This window comes from Prorops nasuta, unplaced genomic scaffold (assembly GCF_024137725.1).
Source record: "Prorops nasuta isolate Cenicafe-Biocafe unplaced genomic scaffold, Cenicafe_Pnas_1.2 PNAS00014, whole genome shotgun sequence".
Classification (NCBI taxonomy): domain Eukaryota; kingdom Metazoa; phylum Arthropoda; class Insecta; order Hymenoptera; family Bethylidae; genus Prorops; species Prorops nasuta.
Window position 1 is genome coordinate 6,363,651 of NW_027116811.1, and position 20,627 is coordinate 6,384,277.

Consider the following 20,627-nt stretch of genomic DNA (forward strand, 5'->3'; position numbering starts at 1 on the left):
ATAAAGTAATTAACTTCATATATATATGTATATATATGTTTCCAACAATTACATGTCTATTATCAAATTCAATGATAAATTTGATGATAAATTGTGTATGCAATAATTTGAAAAACTTAATAGGACTATCATTGTAAAGAAATTAACACAGAAATTAGTGCACATTAATAATGTATTTCTTTACGCTTAACACTTTTTCCTTATCCATTATATACACATATGAAGAGTAACTAGTCCCTTAAACGGAAACGCACAATCGTTGAGATTACAATGAAAGTTATTTGCCAGGAATCGAAATTATAGGAAAATCCGTCCATTTTATCGTGAAAACACGCAGTGGCTACAGATAAATTGGATGAGACGTTGTGAAAATTGGAAACTTTTGCAATTAGTTGACTTCATAAGAACTTAAGTCCAGTAAATAAACTGTTTGAGGTTTGGCCTTAAGTACGATGATTACACGCAGAATATTGATAAAAAGTGAAGTATTGATAGTTACATTAAGGATTTATGCAGTTTCATTTACTTTAATGGTTATTTAAACTAAGTATTGATATTCACGTGCTCTCACGTTCGCAAAAGTCGCATTTACCTTAGAAATTCATGGCTTCTGCCACATTTAATCAGTTCTGCAACTTAATAAACTACCTCAAGGTTAAACTTATGAGTAACTGTTGCCCATAAAGCTAAATTTGCATGAACATTACAGCTGTAAATTGTCAAAATTTACCCATAAAAGCTGTGCGTTATCCATATTAAAAAAAGTCTGTCTTTCCCTATCGGATTGGTATCGGATCCTATTCGCTTACCAAGCTCAACGATACTGATCCATGAATATATAAATTGCTTTCATCCAATCTAATTGCTTAAATCTAAATCAATTATGCTCAATTAGTTAAACATCAAAATTCAAGCTATCGGATCAAATAAAAGCGAAGATAATGCACAGCCTTTAATAAGTGCGAAATGTCTCAAATCACATACTAACTTGAAATTAATTTTATTTTAATTGTAGATTATCAAGCCAGACTACTTAGGTTATGATCGCTCGTTATAAATAATCGAATAGTTCAATGAAAAAGAAAAAAGCACTTCTTATCTTCGATTAAAAAAATTTACACCAAATTCACATTTTATAAGAGTTCAATTTATCATAAAAGATGAAATTCTTAGCCGTTTAGAAAGGAACGTTGGTGCTTCAAGATTTTCCGTATTTTCTCAGAAGGTTTTCTATTTCCTTTTGGTTTTTTCCACCTTCTTAGTCACATGAGGCAGATGATGCGTCTTTATTCTGCTACCTTTTATTAAGTCTGCTTGCTTCCTAGACTCACCCGACGTTCCCATTGAGGAATTACCATCTTCACCGGACCTAACGAGAAAAAATAAAAAAAAAAGTGACGAAACACAGGCATTTGCTGTTGTCCTGGTTAGCTGTTAGTTCCAAACACATAAGCGTGCCTTTCGCTATTTTCTCTGTCATCTCATTTCCAAATCAACTTCCGTTTACTGAAACTCACGTTAATAGTAATACCTTGCTGCTGAATACCCTCAAGGAGTAATTGGTGCTTAAAGCGCCATTTAAAAATGTATTTTTTACCCGAAACGCTACCATGCTCATTGAATATAAAAGTCTCAGTCTAACAATTCTTAAACACTCTCCAAAGCTTTCCAATGTTTATAAGAGCGGTTAATGAAAATTTTACACAAAACAGGAGCAAGAAAATAGTTTGGCAGTTGGTTAAAAGAAAATTCATGTTAAATTAAAGCTGTACCTATACTTTAAAGGAAATGTGTTCAAACACCGAAGCATTATTCGCAGAAAATCTTTTTAAGCTTCATAAGCAGACAGTCATTAAGTAAAATTTGATTAGAATACACACACTCGCGTACGTATTTGTGTGTAGGTGTTAAAAATGTTTTTATGCGATTGCGCTGTTAGAGCACTCCTTGAGGGTGGTCTATAAGTACAGTTGCATCGATCAGCGGCACAAAACACGAAATTGTAAAAGGTAATCTTAATTTTCTTAGTTTTGGTAGGACGTTATCAACACAAATCTCAGTTCAAGGGCTCGAAATCTTATTAATCACTACTCTATCAGGAACGTTTGTTGCCAGCAGAAGTTCGTTTAAATAACAGAAACGTGACGACAGGAATTTGTTTTATTTAGTTGACTTATTGGTGATGTGTAGTTGAGAGAATTTAACTGTACGTTATTGACTGTGGTACTCCGTTCACCGTCTTAGACTTCAGGACATCGTTTTCGTAGGACATTATCGTTTCTTTCCCATTCTCGAACACTCTATAAAGAAAATATAACGAAAACTAGTTATTTAAGAAAAAATAATACATCCAGAAATATCTTTATATTATGTTATACTAAGGGAAAATGATTCATGTGTGATCTGGCTATATATCATGGTATATTAATTTTCATGTTAAAGCAAAGAGTGAAGTTAGCCGAACCGCAAAAAAATCAATTTCCCATCTTGTACTCGGAGATAAATTTAACCCTTATGTGGCACATTATCTCAATGAAACGTATATGACATGCTGGAATCATCGCAGCACTTGACAAAAATAAGTCAAAGCGGAAGAAAAGATACTAACTTAAACTAAATGAAAAAAATGTCGAGAGCTCTACAAATTCCAAAATTTGACGTGGAATAATTTCTTAAATCAAAACTCAATTTTGAATACTTGCAAAATATCCGAAAGAAAAGATATTGTGAATGATATCAGTAAAAACTAAATTAATGTTGGGGTCACTCTGACCCTGATGTGCCATGTAAGGGTTAAGGCTGTGACACACACAGTAGCTGTTGAGTCGACTGCTACTAAGTATACAAACGCGTAAATAATTCATCAAAATCGATTGTGTGCATTCGTATACATAGTAGTCACCGACTCAACAGTCATTGCACGTGTGATGCTCCTTAAAATTATTATGTACAAAATTAATCACGTTGTAGAAGATATTACTTTTTCGTTGTGATTTTTTTTCCATTGATAAATCTCGTGGAAGTGCTAGTTCTCTTAATGCTAGCTCCGCTACCATTTGCATCGAACGTAGGGAATGAATTTGTTGCTTGAAATCCTGTTACTCCTGTATTGAAGAAATCAGCTAACGGCGAGTGAAAACCAAATCCAAGCTGGTTGAAGAAGGAGGTGCTTATGCTGTTAGTTGGATTACTGTGCCTGTGCGATCCTCGACGATTACTGGCACCATGTATTCCTTAAAAATAAATAAATTTAGTTACACGACGACACACATGATACAAATCTTTCTTAATTCAATAAACATTTGATGGGATTAGTTACACAGATTAAAGACTAAATCTACAGGGTGTATTAGCTAGTGATGCATATAATTTTAACTAAATTTTTTTTTAGGATAAACCACGCAGAAAATTTCGGTACCATTTTTTCTGCAAAAGCATCGTTACCAAGATAATTAATGTTTAAAACGAGAAATTAGGGTTTAGATTCAACGGTATAATTACTTTACTCTCATTTTCATTGACATTTCTCTTTCAGTATGAGCTTCTTTTGTTTATCAAAAAATTTTTGCCCATGAAAGTGAGAATAAAGTAATTATTTTTTTGAATTAAAGCCCTGGTTTCTCAGTTTTTCTAAACGAATTATCTCCGTAATGATACTTTTATGGAAGAAATAATACAGAGGACTTTTCAGCTTGGTTTATCCTCAAAAATATCTTGTTAAAATTATGTGCATCATTGCTGATACACTCTTATATCAAAATAATGAATAGCCTGAATCGTGCGCATAGTAATAAGCAGTGTCTTTGAACGATTAACATTATTGGATTCTATCACTTATTCGAATAAAACATTGTACATAAATAACATTACAATAGACAATTGTAAGAACTATATCCTACGGTCAGTAAAAAAAAAGTAATATTTGAAGATGTTTAAATGGATACAATTGGTGCTGTTACGCGACAAATTAAAGATGTCGATCATGCGTGCTACAGTTTCCAACAAAAATTTACCAGCGAACAGGTCCTCGAATGGGCTTCCACCGAAGAACTCCCTGAAGACATCTTCTGGATCACGGAAAGCAAATGTTTCAAAGTGTGTATAGAATTCATCCTCGTGGCGTCGTTTACTGCCAGGCATTTGCAGTCCATCTTTGCCATATTGGTCATAAACACGCCTCTTCTTATCTGCAAGACAAGAGATAGTTAGAATTAACAAAGAAACTTAGAAATAAAAATATTCAGTTTTCAGATTTCCATTTCAACTCCAAGAAGCGTTTGTTTCTGCAAATTTGCCGAGTTAGTTGGATATCTGCAGTAATTAAGAATTAAACTGGAGGATTCTCTTTTAATTAATAATACACATTAAAAATGCTCCATAAATTTTAAGACCCCAGAGAAAATTACATTAGATTTACCCTTAAGTCAAGTATTGTTCCTTTGATCTTATTAATGAACATTGCTATATATAACATAATATCCTTAACCACTGAATGCTGGTATTAAAATTGCCAAAAGTAACTATGATAAATGCAATGAATTGTTTTGAACAAAGGGAAAACATTCTAATTAAATAATATATGAAATTCAATTATCATTAACAAAATAACGAGACTATTAATAGCTTATGAATTAATGATGAATGAAAAGCCAGTGAATTAATAGTTTACAAAGGAGGTATTAAAAAAAAGGAGAAAAAAATCCAAAGCAGCCGAGGCAAAGTAAATAAAATGTTAGCTGCATAACGGCGAATCACACTTCGTGAAAGAAAGAAAGATCTTTAAGAGTTCTCATGTAATTATAATAGTATTTTTAATTCATCCGTCCTTCGTCCATTCCACGAGCATAGCGATGCCTTAATTGGCACTTGCTGCCGGAAATCAATCATTGTACATAAACTAAAATCATTTCCGCTTTTACTCGTTCTTTCGCGTTGACCTTTTTCCTTCAATTCGAGCAAAAATATTCCATCTAAATCTTTCTCAATTATTCCAGTATGAATCATGATACGCAAGAAGAGAGAACAAGTTTTTTATATCCATTTGTTATCTGTACAAGAGATAACTCGTGGATAAATGAGTACATTATAATACTAGTTCTTCTTTAAGATGAAAAATTTCACAAAGCAATTTTATCCTGAATTTTCTCGCGTCGCTTCTAAACACTCTTAAAGTCTTTTCTCTTATAAGTGGTACCGAAGTATCGCTGGAAGGGAGAGTCAAAGTAACTCCGGAAGGTGAATCCACGGCCGGGCCTCGAGGACGCCTTCTGATACAATCGCTGGTCGTAGCTTCGTCTCTTAGCATCTGGTTTGGAGACGATTATTTATACGAAAATTCAGTAACATTTTCAATAAATAACTGTTAATTAATTATATAACTTGAACAAGTTTCAGGGTAGAACAGCTGATTTTACAAACAATTTTCTAAGTATTTTAAAATTACTCGCTAACAATTTTAAAGATTACATTAAATTACAAGGACGCACAATTTTGTAGTTTATACATATACATTTAAACAGGATCAGCTGTTTTAAACCGGGCATCGTCGATCCCGGTGTATCATACATATATTAAACAGGTAGGAAAATTAAAAGAGGCAGAAGCTCATGCAAAGCACAGCTCTACCATAAACTTCAAATTTCCCATAATTGTGGTCCTCCTAGTTTTAAATTGTTCCATTTAAAAAACTGCAAAGCTTGCACCTAGCAGCTCAAAACTGAGCTTACCATCGCTCAATACTTCATAGGCCTCGGAGATCTCCTTGAACTTTTTATTAGCCTCCTCCAGATTTTCAGGATTTTTGTCGGGGTGCCATCTCAGTGCCAACTTCCTGTACCTAAAAAAATCACCCAAAACACACTCGTTAGCATAGGGCAAACCACAGATACTTAAGACTACGATTGTTAATTGCTCAATTATGTTTTTATTGATTTCAATGATAAAAACAGCAAATATTTATTCAACAATATCATACGAAAATATTTTTTCTGTAAAATAAAGGGACTTTAGAGAGAGGACTTTTGCTGAAATATTGTCAAGGATTTATACTTACGCCTTTTTTATTTCAACTCCTGTGGCAGTTCGCGATATCTCAAGGACTCTGTAGTAGTCGACCATTGTTACTGTATTTGCGCTTGGGTGTCAGGGCCTGGGCAACCACCTGTCGAATAAATTCAAGTATTAAAAATATTGAATTTTTTTTTCATTCTAAAATTCTTAATTTAAAAACATGTACCAACTCATATTTGTACTTTAATTTTAAAGGGGCTATGATTAAAGAGCTGTTGCCAGACTGACACAAAATTGTGTATATATTTTTTCAATTAAAATAGCGTAAAATATCTTAGTTTAAAAAATGGAAAAGAGAGGAGGGAAAGCCTTTAATGAACCTTTTTATTGTTCTTTGTCGAGTGTATAATTATAGTAAATAGATAATGGACAAAGAGGCATATAGAAGTACAGAGCAGCATTGAGAAAGTTTTTCTTGCAAAATACAGAGGCTAAGAATATAACAATGTTACACTTAATTGCATATAGCTGTATACTTTCATTGTCGTGGAGATACCTGAACAATTTAACAATACGTTGATGCATAGGTATTCAAATGCAATTAGTCTATTAACGAGCTACTCGTGTTCTTTTATATTTTCAGAAGTTAATCATCAGACTTGGTGCAGCGATTCGATAAGAAGCAAAAAACTCATAAAAATGCAAATATTAATAATTAGTATTCAATCAATTTACTTTGTCTTTTTTGCAATCAGGCAACACAATAATGAGCTAAAACTTATTGAAATGCACCAGTGAATAGAAAAAACTATTAATTTGTTTTGGTAATTTTCTCCTTAATTATACAACTCTGCCATCGTAGAACGTGACAATGTGATAATTTAATCGACGTTCTTCTATGGAATGAAATAGAGATTGAAAGGTTAATTAACACTCTATTAATTCGCTTTGAGATTTTCGTCGATGTGTGTTCAATTCTTCAACAGAACAATACAACAATGTAGTGATCGAAATAGCGCAATTATGCTTGTGTGCGTGGGGGTCTTAGCTAACTACGCGCCTGAACAATTTAGTAGTTCAGCAATATATATACTATATATATAATGCAATGTATTGGTGTATTAGTACGAGAGTAGAGCACGGCCACTGCCAAGTGCAACCTCCGCTCTAATGCACATGTGACCATCCTTGTGCATGTATTATTTACGTTTGTACGCTATACACACATACATATAGAATGTATACTGTATATATGTAATGTCATATCATGAATCACCCAGGATACATCAGCTATTTTCTTACCTATTTGTATTTACAGCCAACTCGATGAACGTTCAATTTTTGACCCTTTACCTTAAAAGGACACAGACCCCCCCCCGCCCCCTAAATTTTCTCAAATAATAGCAAAGAATATTTTTGTATAAACTTTGTAGTGATCAGATGTTACACCAACTCTTATAATGTCCGAAATACTATAGTTTTATCAGAAATGTTGATAAACACTTATTTGTTATTTCAACAATACTACTTATGTATTTATAAAAATTTAATACTGTTGAATAAATATCTCTTATTGTGAAAAATAATATCGTTGATTTTTTAAAGAATTTTGAGTATTTTTAAGTTTCAACATGGCTTCACTTATTTGGTAAGTCTTAAGAATTGAAAATTGTGTAGGACAACAAATATAAGTGGTCTCGTTCAACTCGACCTTGCTATAATGTTTTGAAACTAACTCATTGAACCCAGTAACAACATTGAAGATTCTCAAAATTTTAAAGTGATTTAATTTTTAGATGTAAACAACAAGGTTAAGTTAAAATTGTATGGTGGCTTACAGAGTTCAGAAGGTTGAAATGTAAATACAGTTAGTATGCACTTTGTTGCTTGTACAACAATTTTTCTATTTATTTATGAATCCTGGAATTACGAGTGGAATAATGGTTGGTGATGATATTTTTATGTTGAAAGGTTTAGAAATAAGCTTGTCAATGATGCTAGGAAGGACATGCTCGTGCCAGCTTCAACACCTACGAATCTATAACACGTTTAATTTTGAATCATTTACACCTATCCTCGACAAAATCACGTAACACCCCAATCTCGATGCTAAATTCACTAATCTTTAATGTTTCTTAAAAAAAAAACAAGTGGCATTAACTTTATGTAATTGAGAAGTTTTTCTTAATTTTACATTTAGTAAACATTGCAGATCAAGTGCACTCTTTAATGTAATAAATAAACTAAAATGACAGAAGATCTTCAGTGCTTTGAACGAGGCAAATTTGCATGTGAAACAATGCTAATTGATAATGCTATAGCATTGAAAAGTTGAAATATAAAAATATTGATGATGGTAGACACATTATACAAAATTGATTCCTCAACCTTTTGGTTAACTTCGCTTCGCACTTTTTCTGCCAAATTTCTATACTACAATATACTCAGAAGGTCGGCGAATCAATTTTGCATAGTATAGAAAGGACATGTTCGTGCCAGTTTCAACCCCTAAAAATCTACACATGTTTAAATGCAAATCATTTATATTTATTTCTAACAACATCAAAATATCACCCTGATCTGAATGAAAATTACAGTCATCCTCGTGTAACAAAATCACCAAACACATTTTCACACAATGGCATATTGATATTATAAATCTTGAATGTTTCTATGTAAAAGGAAACAGTATGGGTTTTGACAAAAAAGGAATAAATAAAATAGATTCATTCCAGTGTACGTGCTTCATGGTACTTTCAACTGATTCATCCCCCTTTCTTTCCATGCAAAAATAGTAAATTCTAAATTTAACTCAACAAGGATAAGCATAAAAATTAGAATTATATTGTTAAGTTTCACCATATTTTTAAATAAATTTTCACAAGTATATATAATCTTTTGTTTATAAAACAAAAGTGAGTAAATTCAATTGAGTAAATACTACGATTAGTCGAAAGAATTTTACTGAAATTCTTTCCAGATTAGCTGCCAGTTAACGGGATCCCTCACGCGTGCTTTACCGACAGTACAAGTCAATAAACATTTCGTTTAATAAAAGTCAAATGCGAAGCAAATTGCAAAAACGGGCTTCTTTATGACAAGGTGCCAATTCTAACGAGTCAATCGAGCTTAAAAAAACTCAAATCGGATGAAAAATAACGCTGTACCATTGTGCCGCGTTCTTGAAGAGAGGTTACTTTTGGTTATTTCCACTTGAAGAACGCGGGACAGTGGTACAGCGTTATTCTTCATCCGATTTGAGTTTTTTTAAGCTCGATTGGCTCGTTAGAATTGGCGCCTTGTCATAAAGAAGCCCGTTTTTGCAATTTGCTTCGCATTTGACTTTTATTAAACGAATTGTTTATTAACTTGTACTGTCGGTAAAGCACGCGTGAGGGATCCCGTTAACGAAGGGGCGTTTGCTGATTTCTATTTTAAACTTTGTTGTGAACTAGCCTTTATGACACTTGATTTGTTTTGAATACGAAATAGAATAAAGGAGAAAGGTTAGCAAAGCAAGTAAACATCTGAGGTCAAGTTTAGCTACGAATAATTTCTTTAATACATGACACAACTTTCAACGTCAACAAGAAAGTTGCCTAAGATAAAGGAAGTGTTTACCTGAAGTTGATAAACATCATAAGACAGAATGGCTCGGAACAAAGGCACAAAGGAAACTTGTTCAACCTATTATTTCCTTTAGATTAAGAAATACATTATAACAATTACAAAAAAAAAAGACTTGGAAAATAATATCATCTGCATTATTTGTTCCAAATAAAATTATAGTGCTTTTTCATATAATTATTATTATACTTAAACACTGCACAGTTGTTGGTACTAGTCGTAACAAATATTTCGTTATTTTACATAATTTATAGAAAATCAAATCAGCTATCAATACACTTTTTACCATCACTGACAACGAAAAAAAGATTTTTTAGCTCGCACGAGGAAAAAATGTCTATTGTTTTTGCAAATATTATTATTACGTTGCAAAATTCGTAAAATTCAACCAAATAATAATTGTTACATTTTTCACTATTAACGAAAGTACTGGCACGAGTTTTTGCAGAACATTCAAGTGTTTATTGGAGATAAAAAAACAAGAGAAGCTTTGTGCCAGATTGGAATGGACGAAAGCTCTCGAGAGGAGGGCCAGGTTGTTGAACGTGTCGGATACGGATTCTCGGTGGAAACTGAGCTTTAGGTCTAAGCGTGGAGCGGCGAAAAAGCTAAAGTTAGTCTGGTTGGTTATCGAAAATAGATTGAAACGTGGAGGTGGAGGTCGTTATGATATTTTTCTCTCCAATCTCCACTTTGTGTTTCACCATTTTTATTCCTCACTTAACACACAATACTACTCTCCATTATTTCCCCTCGTCGAAACTGACAAATGGATCCATCCGTGTTTATCGACCTCTGCGTGTCGTTAGCTCGATCAAGCGAGTCTCAAACTTTGATCTCGTCGTTCCAACGACAACTACTCTCGTGCACACGTTTTCTATCCTTTATTCCCAATTCCTTCCCGAGTTATTTCAGGGTTACTTTCTGGCTGCATGCCTCGCTTTGTACTTATCGGTGTTGATGAGAATTAACACTGTTAATGCTTCTCCCTTGAAACGTTGCAAAGCTGCGTATGAACAAAGTGCAAGAAAAATGAGGAACAAAGAAAAGCAAATAACGTTTTGATTTGGGTCAGTGAAAAGGAAATTGTTATAGTATCTGTATCTGGAAGTACACACTCTGCTAAATACTGCAACTACGTTCAGGTGTTGCGAAATTTATGACGTTTGCACAATCGAGTACAATTCGTATAATATAAAAGGGGCACAGTTATATCAATTTATCTTCTCTCTTTCTCTCCTCGTGTTAAATTTCTCTTATAAAGTAAACAATAGATTTCATTACAAATATCTGAACAGGTGTCACACTCATAAAATGCGTTATAGTTATGATAAGAATTAATTGTTCAGGGGATGATAACAATTTTTCAAGTGTATTGAGATGACACTACACGAATAGAGTTATTTTCTACAGTGGACAAACACAGTCACGTGGTTAATGTCATCATCCCTCGTACCGATATTACAGAACCAAAACACGTGTCGATGATATAGTTTTATTTGAAGTCCAATTTCAGACTAATTTTAGCATTTCAATAACATTGCGAATTATTTTTGCAAGTAAAATAGTCTGATTTTTTAACAAAAAACATTTTTTGAAAATAGTTACTTGTATAAAAAGCTGTTATTTTTTTTAATATGACTATTTTACTAGAAAGAGTAGTTTGCAACGTCAACAAAATACTACTATAATGAGTTTGATATTGGAGGTGAAATAATGCTGTATCACTGACACGTAATTCGCTTTTTGCTGTGTAATTTATGTCGGCATGAGGGATCCCGTTAACTCGTGTTTTTTTTTTCTTTTTATTATCCTGTGCTAAAATTTTCCCTTATACAGGATAAGCACTTCACACGTCTCAGAGCATAAAGACATAAACATAAGAAAATGTTATCTCGTTGATTATAAGGAATGTCAGATTTTTGCACAAGACCCTTTTAAAGCTTCTTTCTTTTTGCATTCAAAAAGATCTTACACAAAAAATTAATCTCTTTGATTTAAAAAATAAATTAAGTTTTACATTTTAGCTCCAGGGTATCATAAGTACATCATTATATTCAACACGTTCCTTAACATGATATATGTATTAAAGGGATTACTTTACATGGAAAAATAATGGTACTTACACATATAACATTTATTCCAAAAATTCTGTTACAAAAAAAGTTGGAAAATACTCAATATTTTTTAATTCCACCTTCATTGACAGTCACTATAAACCAAACAATAAATTATCTCAAGTGGTTTGAAAAATATTAACTAATTTCTAATTTTGTATAAAAATTTTAACATTCAATATTTATTAAAGAAATCTTATATAACAAAAGCACCATTGTTTTTAGTTATAGAATCACCACTTTCTGTATATATATAACATAAAGGAATAGTCTGTATAAAATAAAAAATAGACTTTATTAATAACATTTGAAAAGATACCAGTCAATAAAAATCATTAGGTACAATAATAATAAAGAATTATCCAAAGGTTTATAAAAAAACCTTGTAAATATATTTCTATCATATTTTTAAAATAATTTAATCTGTAGTACAGAGCCAAATGCAGTCAAGGGGTTAATAATCTTTAAGCTAAGAGAATGACTGAATCACGAGTGATGAATGATGAAACAGTCAATGCACGCCAAATGACAGGGTAAAGTTTTTAATTCAAGTTCTTCAAGGTCAATCTCGACCTACGCAACGAACAAAGAGACACGTTCCATTATACAGGTGAAACTGTACAAACGAGTTTGAAAAATTGCAATTTGAGAATCCTCAAATATTCCAAGCAATTTACTGCATCATTTTAAAACATTTCACCACATTCCCACAACATCCAGCCAAGTACACTCACCGAATGTTTGCACAAAAATGATCTCCCCTCGGTCTCTTTCAACACAAAATTCTCCTTTCGAGTTTACGACTGGAAGTCGTTCCATCGGACAAAGAAACTATTAAGCTAAACGTTTCTTCTCTGAATTATCACATCGAATACAGTCAAGAGTACTTCGAACGTAAGGAGTAATAAATAATGCAAAGTTAAGGATCTTATTGTGCACGCTTAATGTTCATCCATGAAAATATATAAATTCAAGTAGAAATATTGATAAGAGTTATTGTGATATCAAAGGTCATTGGATGAAGATTTTCTGGAGGAAGGATTTTTGCTTGAAAATTATTTGGACCAATAAGGTTCGAGCAAGGTTGGGTCTTTGCTTAGAATTCGTGTAAAGTATTTTGCGCGTTGCACCATTCGTGTGAATCATAACGCGATCGAGAGAGGCTGACGCAAATAATTGAGAGAGAAAGGAGGAAAGGAAAGAAATATAGAGTTGTGTATATAATGAATGAATACGAGAGAGAGAGAGAGAGAGAGAGAGAGAGAGAGAGAGGACTGTGATCTATCGTTAAAACGAGAAGACAGTTATGATTTAATCCTCGTCGTGACGTTGTCTTGCATTACCATTTTTGCTTCAAAGTTCGGGTCAAGGTCAACGAATGAGACGTCCAGAGTTTAATTAGATATAAAAACAACCAAATTCTCTCTTTCTGCATAATTTTTAATTAAAGTATCACTGTACAACAATTATAATTTCTGTTACTTATTTGATATCTCTTCCTATATAAGTATATATATATATATATAACCTCTATCTCGCTTTAATATATCCCAAGTACATTTTCCATAAAAAAGTCACAATAATGAAAAATGAAAATGTCTTCGCCCACTCGATTATTGTTGAATGAAAAAAGAAAATAAATTGTCAAAAGCAGTGAGCAGGGCAATACCACTTTTGGATAGAATTTTGCGAGCCATACTTTTAGAGGAACGCGATCCAGGTAAGCTCTAGTATCTATAATACGCGTGTACAGTCATCGCGAACATGGTCGCTCACCGTGGGCGACTTTCCAATCGTTTAACCACAGCCAGAAACTCGGCGAAGAATCAGCCACTCGATTCAAATGAAGTATCAGTGTTCTGCTTTCGAACCAGAAACCATAAAGATTCGTTTTAAAACATACACTGGATTAGATAAAAGCTTGTGGAAAGAAATCGTGAAATTTCACCAGAATTTAATCATTCGAGATTGGTGTCGGAAGAGCGGTCGATCGTTTTATATAGAATTTTAATGTCGAGAAAGAAAAAGTGGGAATAGCGATGGTTGAGTGGAAAATGAGGCATAATAAAAGATCATTATTATGCAAGAAATCAGGAGGCACGGTATGATCGCCAGTGGGTTTTACTCTTTCCAAGTTGGAAGTTTGCCCAATAGACCAATTCCGAGTGCCCTCACTTGGCAATTTTCGCGTTTACCATTCAACCAACACCTGTCGGGAACTCGAATTTTCCACTTCCGATGCCAAAATTCTTATAGATATTGATCTTTCGTGTTTTTGTATTTTCTATTTTCTATTTCTGTGTGGCTAGATTTTTTATTCCTACTGGAACTGGACGAAGGGAATAAAATTGTCAAAGTCTTTTATCTCGGTGACGAACAACATCCTCTTCCTTGATCCCCTCGTGCTTCCTCTTACATTATATCCCACTGGATATATAGACTAAAAAACCTTATACACGAGTGTGTGGATCGAGGAAAAGAAATATTTTTCCTGTCTATATAAATATAGACACATACTCGCGTGATAAATGGCATTATTGGACTTTACTTGGAAACGTTCAATGTCAAGGGAACGGTATTTTAGTTCCAATTACTCTCGCTAAGCGAAACGATCAAAACTTTTCTCGCTATCTCGTAAATTGCCAACAAGATTCACCATTTCATTAGGGAAAGTCCAATTTACATTTGGCTGCAAGATAAGCAATTGGATAAATATTGGACGATGATCAAATACAATCATAGGGGTTTCGAGAGGGGCGAATGGTGTTTGTGTGGGAAATAACAAATGGAAAGTTTAACCATACATATTGTCATGGTATTTGCTTAATGCGTAAATTGGGAAATAATTGAGTTTAAAAAGTTTTACAGTGAGTGTTAACATTGAGAAATTTACTTGGTTAGAATAAATAATTGAATGAATAAAAAAAATAGAGGAACATCCAGATAAATAAATGAATTTGTTTGCAAAAGGTGAAACAATTAAAATTAACAAATCAAAACATAAACAAACTTCAATAATTCTAACGAGCATAATATAATGACAATAAAGAGAGAATGTGTAACTCTACGTACTTGAAAAGTTCTACGAAAATAGCAGAAATATTGATAGATAGCATTGATAGTATGCACAAACACCACTACAAACTCTTACTGTAATATCACTGTGTTTGTATTAATGGTACCCATACTGTATTGATACGTCGATATTTCGTGTACGTATGTGTTCATGTACACTATGAATGTAAACACGATGCATCAAAATGTCCATACTACATTATACGGGTGCTCACACACATACAAAATATCGATGCATCCATACAACAAAAACATCACTAGACTTGGTATGCATATACCGAACGCAGTTTCACATTTTTACTTGATTATGCATGTGTTGGTATGCAAGAAATAAATAATAAAGGAATCATTCCAACAATGTTATTTTACATTTTTATTGGATTTGTTAGTGATTAGAATTCTAGAAAGCACTGTAGTGGTGAGATGATTGTGACTGTAATCTCCAAGTTTAACCCAGTGACACTGAAAAAATGTTATATAGTAATTAGCAATAAACCAACCATTCAGAAGTCAAGTTGACCTTATTAAATGAAAATACACGTGCATAAAAAATTTGTTGTTAGCATTAGTGTTAAATGAAAAAAGTAGATGAGAAACGTGCAAGGTCGTTAAGGTTACAGGATAAATGCTTTTTACCAGATACTCCTTAATTGAACGAGAACGAAGAAAGAAAATTATTGCAATTCCAGAGTTGCTTTCTAAGAGACGTCCTGTATGTTTTCATCGAGTTTCCAAGCGAGGAATTTTTGTACGTGGCTTGGGATCAGTGTCACACTGACTGAACTTGCCATTCATTGGTGTCGATCGTCCTAGACCGAGTCCTAGGCACTGGAAAAACTATTCCAACTTTGCTCTATTATTATTCTGTAAACTGCGCAATGAAGGGAGACAACAAAGCATTCTATATATTGGAAAATTAATTTCTGAAACTAATAATGCATTACTGATCAATGACACAATTATTAAACAAAGTTGCAACTTTCAGATGTATATAATACTTGTCTAGTTACGAATAGAGTAACGGTTTCCGGGTCAGTTGCCCGACGCCTCATTTTCTCAGCACTCGACTGCCAAGAAAAACTTTTCGCCTGTCAATGGCGACAAACTTTATAATTAAAGCTCTGATACGTTATGAAACAAAAACTAACAACGTAAGAAGATTACTTTTAAATCACAATTGTTGCATTCGGTGGATTATCCTTCGGAGAGGGACGAAAAATGGTTCAATAATGAAAGAACATGAGATGAAACATAGCAATTGCATTCTATATAGCATACAAAGTTCAGCAATATTCCTAAAACGTTCCAACGTGTCCAAATGAGTCCAGAAAGATTTTAGGAACATTTCTGACACTATGTATGCCACGTGGACTGAGTTTTGAAATACGAAGAATTTAGAATTGTGAACGTTGTTAAGATAAATGAGTAAATGGGTCGTCATAGTTATGTCATCGTGACGACAAAATAGCAAAAAGACGTAGGATTAAGAAAACGGTCCAGCAATGGCAGAAATTCTGGTTGGAATTAGCAATTCATTGAGTGGCGAGTCACGAAGCGATCAAAATTGTAGGAATCCAGATAAGTAAATGGGTCGACGTAGTTGTTATGTCACTGGAAAAACAAAATAGGTAAATCAGGGTAAATGGAGTGAGAAAAACGAATCAAGATTGTAGAAAAAAATAAAACGCTAAATTTAACAGAGAGAAATAAATGTACATGAAAAAAAAAAATAAAGAAATATAAACAAGGGGTGTAACGGGGATGAGGGATGCGTGTGAATAAACTAGAACAAAAATGAGAGCACTAGAATGAAAGCAGAGCAAACTGTTGCAAAAAATGAGCATTAATAAAAAAAAGGATAGTGGAAGTGAAGGATATGAGAGAAATGTGATGGAAGAAGCAACGCGCGCCAAATCCTTTTTCTCCGATACGTTTGTCGGCTGGCCAAATATGTATAACTGACGTCACGCTACGTTTAAGCGTAAGGACGCCCACCTATCCTCGTGTTACCCCCCTTCTTGTCGCTCGCTTACACGCATTCAGCTTCTCTCGTTCGGTCTTCTTCCAATTTTCTCATTTTTCTCCTCTTCTCAATCCCCCTTCCACTCTTTCACTAATTATGAAACCCTGGGATTGATCGTCCGAAGATAATTTTCCTTTCAAGGCATTTCAAATTATCCGGATACACCAAATAAACAGCTCTGTCAATGAAGTTAATCGATCTTGCAAATTTTGTTTTGCTTCCAGAGAAAAGACTGTATTCTACGCCAATGTTGAACATACTGTGAGTATACATACACGTTGAGTCCTGTCCTGTCCCTCTTCTCCTCTGTTTCTGTTTTCATCCAAGCAGCAAAGCTACTCTTTTTTCCTTTTTCCTTCGAACTGTCTCAGTTCGTTTAACACGCAAAACACAAGGGACGAGTTAATTCAGATTCTCGGAACACGAGCGCATTTCACGCATAGCCGTTAAGCAATAACGTTTTATAGACTCATATTGTGTTTACCTGTAAGTAAATTCTATAAAGGATAAATAATATAAATATAAAAAATGAAACCAATCATGTACTCTAATTTTAAGTCGTGCCAAATCGAAAAAACATAGATAAAAAAAAAAAGAAATTGTAATGTTTATTTTCTCTTCTTCAAGTTCCTTGTACGATAACATAATTGAACGAGCTTCTCAGTGTAAAAATCCCAAACTCGTAATTGTGTATCGTCGTTAAAAAAAAAAGAAAAAAAAAAAAAGAAAAAATGCATCCCAAACAAACGTGCTTCTCTCTTGAAAGGACCTTCGCAGACAGGAAGCACGCTTTGTGCATATCAGTGGCAAATTTAAAGCATTAAACCAAAAATTGCGGGAAACTCAGCGATGGGAAAAACGAAACTGTAAAAGAGAAAAATATGTAAAATGGAATACTTTGATATTTGAGGTAAAACGAACTTTGAGTGAGCTTCGTCGGTATAAACGTGTATCGCTTATATTATTAGTATTGGGACATTAATTTACTTATCTCTAATTCGCGTTCTCATTTTTCAACCGATAGGAAGTGCTCAGCAGAGAATAAAAACAGAATCATGTCTGGTATAATAAAACAAAGTTTAGTAAGTTTGAGTTGAACGAAAGAGAAATTATATGGGTATATGAGTTTCAGGCAGGATTTATTAATGCGTTAAAGTACATTGAGCACAAACACAGAGTCAAACATATGTGATTCTTTCCTTGTAATATATAAATAAAGAGAGAGAGAGAGAGAGAGAGAGAGAGAGAGAGAGAGAGAATACGTTACATTTACGATTCGTTGAGAATCAATGAAACGTAATTTAAAAAGATCGAAGAGTAGACACTGGCCTTTATAGGCTTCGTTAAACGGGAACTATCAAACAATCCGTCGAACTATAATCAGCCTGAATCGGACAGTTCCGCTAGGGGGAACTGTAAATTACATTTATCAATTTTCACGTATGAGCCAATACCATCACGCGATTGTTCTTATCATTATTGTTATTATAATTAAACTAAATTCAAAAATATCTGTACAAATATTTTTCTCTACCGACAATTAATAACAAATTAATGTGAGAATTTAACAAGCAATAAAATTAAAATATGTAATTAAAGTATTAAATTTGAACAATGTAGATAAATTGAAATTAAAAAGAAATAATAGAACATTTTATAATAACAATTATATATTAACTAATTCGAACTGCCCCTCTATTATTGATTAAACAAGTACCAAGGGAAAGGTTTGTGCATAAAAACCATAATAACAACAATAAGTAATTGTATCAGTTCCAATAATAGTCGCGAAAAATATAAGAACATCTTGTATTATAACGTGAGATTAATAGCAGTTTTGCTTTTGCTTCTCTTGCCAATTGTATTTAAATTAACAGAAGAATTTTACACTTTGATTTATTTAATTCTATTTAATACACCTGGACGTTAATCTGTTTTGCATAATAAAATTTTTTAAAAATTAGAACCTTCTAGAGAGAGAAAGAGATAGACAGAGACAATCTCTTATCCAGTGACGTCGAAATATGAACATGAAATCATATTATACTAATTCCTTTAAGCAAAGTATGCTGCTGTGGACGTTCTAACCTTTCGGTATAACCTCAAAAATATTACGCTAGTAATTTCAAAATCATATCCATCCATCAGAAACATGGATAATTTCTACCTATTTTTCTGCAATCATTTCAGCAAAACTTTTAAACTAAAATGTCATATTGAATCACGTTATTTTCAAGAGACCTTATCTTTTGCAAGTTTACCACGTCACCGGCAAACTTTTTTGATTGTTATCGTTATCACCTTTCCGCGATATTTCACTTTTACTTTCAATTAGCCAACCGAATACAATTTAACTAAAAGTGTGGCAGAAATTACCAGATTACACTTATTTAACTGATAAAACCAGACATTACACAGTAACGTACAACTGCAACAGCAATAAAAAATATTGCTAATTTTTGAAAAAGAAAAAAAAACAATAATATAATACTTTAAATTAATTTGGAATTACTTGCTAAATAGTAAGTTAACCTAGAAAAAGAGTGAGGAAAAATGATTATTGAACAAGGGTTTGAGGCAACAGCACAGGCGCATCTCATTAATAAGGAAAAATTAAACAATTTTTTATATCTAGGTTTCTTTACAGGCTTCATTTATCACTTGTTAATTCCTCAAAGATTTTATAAATATCTCAAAACTCTTTAAGGAGCTTACACCTCCACAAAGTATAATCGCGATTGATTTGGAATTCATTAACGAAAAATGACACGTCTATTTCACGAACACGTTACATGTTGAAATAGAGAAACGAATCTCTGTTTGTCACTTTGCAAGCTCGTAGCAACCATTTTTAAAGTCAAAAGTGGCGAAGGAAAAGCTCGATGTAATTACTACGGAGTTCGTTGTAGGTGGTAAAAAAGAAATAGGAGGAAAGAGAGGGGATAGATAACGTCTGGATTGACTGGATACATTTGTTACGAGCACATTCGAGTAGGAAAGTTATGGAAAATTATCGTTGTGCACCATTAATCACGCTTTTGTGGTAAATGCAGATAGCCTCGTTTCTTGCTTATTTTAACCTGATTAAATTATTGATAAGAATCTTTTGTACGTACCTACAAAAGTGGTTCCTGATTCCAATTCGCCAATTACGCACTACAAACAATTTAACACTGATAGGATAATCCTATTTTTCAGATTGGAGGTTGTTACACTGCTCGAACGACAATCCTCACGACAAAAGTGGTGAAACGCAACTGTCGCCTGAAGTTGCTGCAAACAAAGCTCGATAATCGATATACATCATGGCGGCACTTCGAGTTTTCTAGATTATTTCAAAATCAATTTCAATTCAAAATATGTTTATATATCAATAACGGCAAAAGCCGGCTGGCGATTTTTTTTTAATAAAAAATGTATTCAAAAAACTATTGAATAATGTTATTTTGTTTGCTAATAAAAAAAAAGGTCAAAGGTTAAAATTTGTAGGTTATAAAATATACGTTAAAACTTATATTGCTTTAAATCTTATCGAAATAATGCTTTATGATTAATTATTTTATACTATACTATTTTAACCAAGCTTAGCACTGTATTGACTATAAAAATTGAAAAAATGGAAAATAATTACTTACTAAAAACAGAAAAATAATCAACGATTAAATGTATCCACGAAGATTCTTCTTTCTCTTATTGAGAAGTTGTCGTGTGATATATTGTAAAGAGGTAAAGTAATTAGGTAACTCTGTATTTATCTGTGAGAGTACGCTCAACGC

The 20,627-nt window shown here is 33.1% G+C and overlaps 1 protein-coding gene across 5 annotated transcripts; it reads right to left on the bottom strand.

The window, feature by feature from the left end:
• Nucleotides 1-154: 154 nt before the first annotated feature.
• LOC136778240 (dnaJ homolog subfamily B member 6-like) lies at nt 155-20,621 on the bottom strand. 5 transcript variants are annotated; one of them, XM_066734905.1, is made up of 9 exons: nt 20,487-20,621; nt 19,968-20,124; nt 6,053-6,160; nt 5,727-5,836; nt 5,195-5,305; nt 4,014-4,187; nt 2,981-3,233; nt 2,211-2,300; nt 155-1,369 (listed from the first exon to the last, which is right to left on the bottom strand). In XM_066734905.1, the coding sequence occupies exons 3-9, from the start codon at nt 6,115-6,117 to the stop codon at nt 1,231-1,233; spliced, it is 942 nt and encodes a 313-aa protein (XP_066591002.1). In that variant the 5' UTR covers nt 6,118-6,160; nt 19,968-20,124; nt 20,487-20,621; the 3' UTR covers nt 155-1,230. The 5 variants fall into 5 exon arrangements, with proteins under 5 accessions (XP_066591002.1, XP_066591003.1, XP_066591006.1 ...); XM_066734906.1 differs by having other exon boundaries at nt 19,968-20,176; nt 20,487-20,607; XM_066734909.1 differs by lacking the exon at nt 5,195-5,305.
• Nucleotides 20,622-20,627: the final 6 nt, after the last annotated feature.

Excerpts from the sequence above, each read along its gene's own strand:
- LOC136778240 (XM_066734905.1), bottom strand. The coding sequence starts at position 6,117 with ATGGTCGACTACTACAGAGTCCTTGAGATATCGCGAACTGCCACAGGA. Across the intron at positions 5,837-6,052 it reads GGAGTTGAAATAAAAAAGGC|GTACAGGAAGTTGGCACTGA; the intron begins GTAAGTATAAAT and ends TGATTTTTTTAG. Across the intron at positions 5,306-5,726 it reads CTATGAAGTATTGAGCGATG|ATGCTAAGAGACGAAGCTAC; the intron begins GTAAGCTCAGTT and ends TCTCCAAACCAG.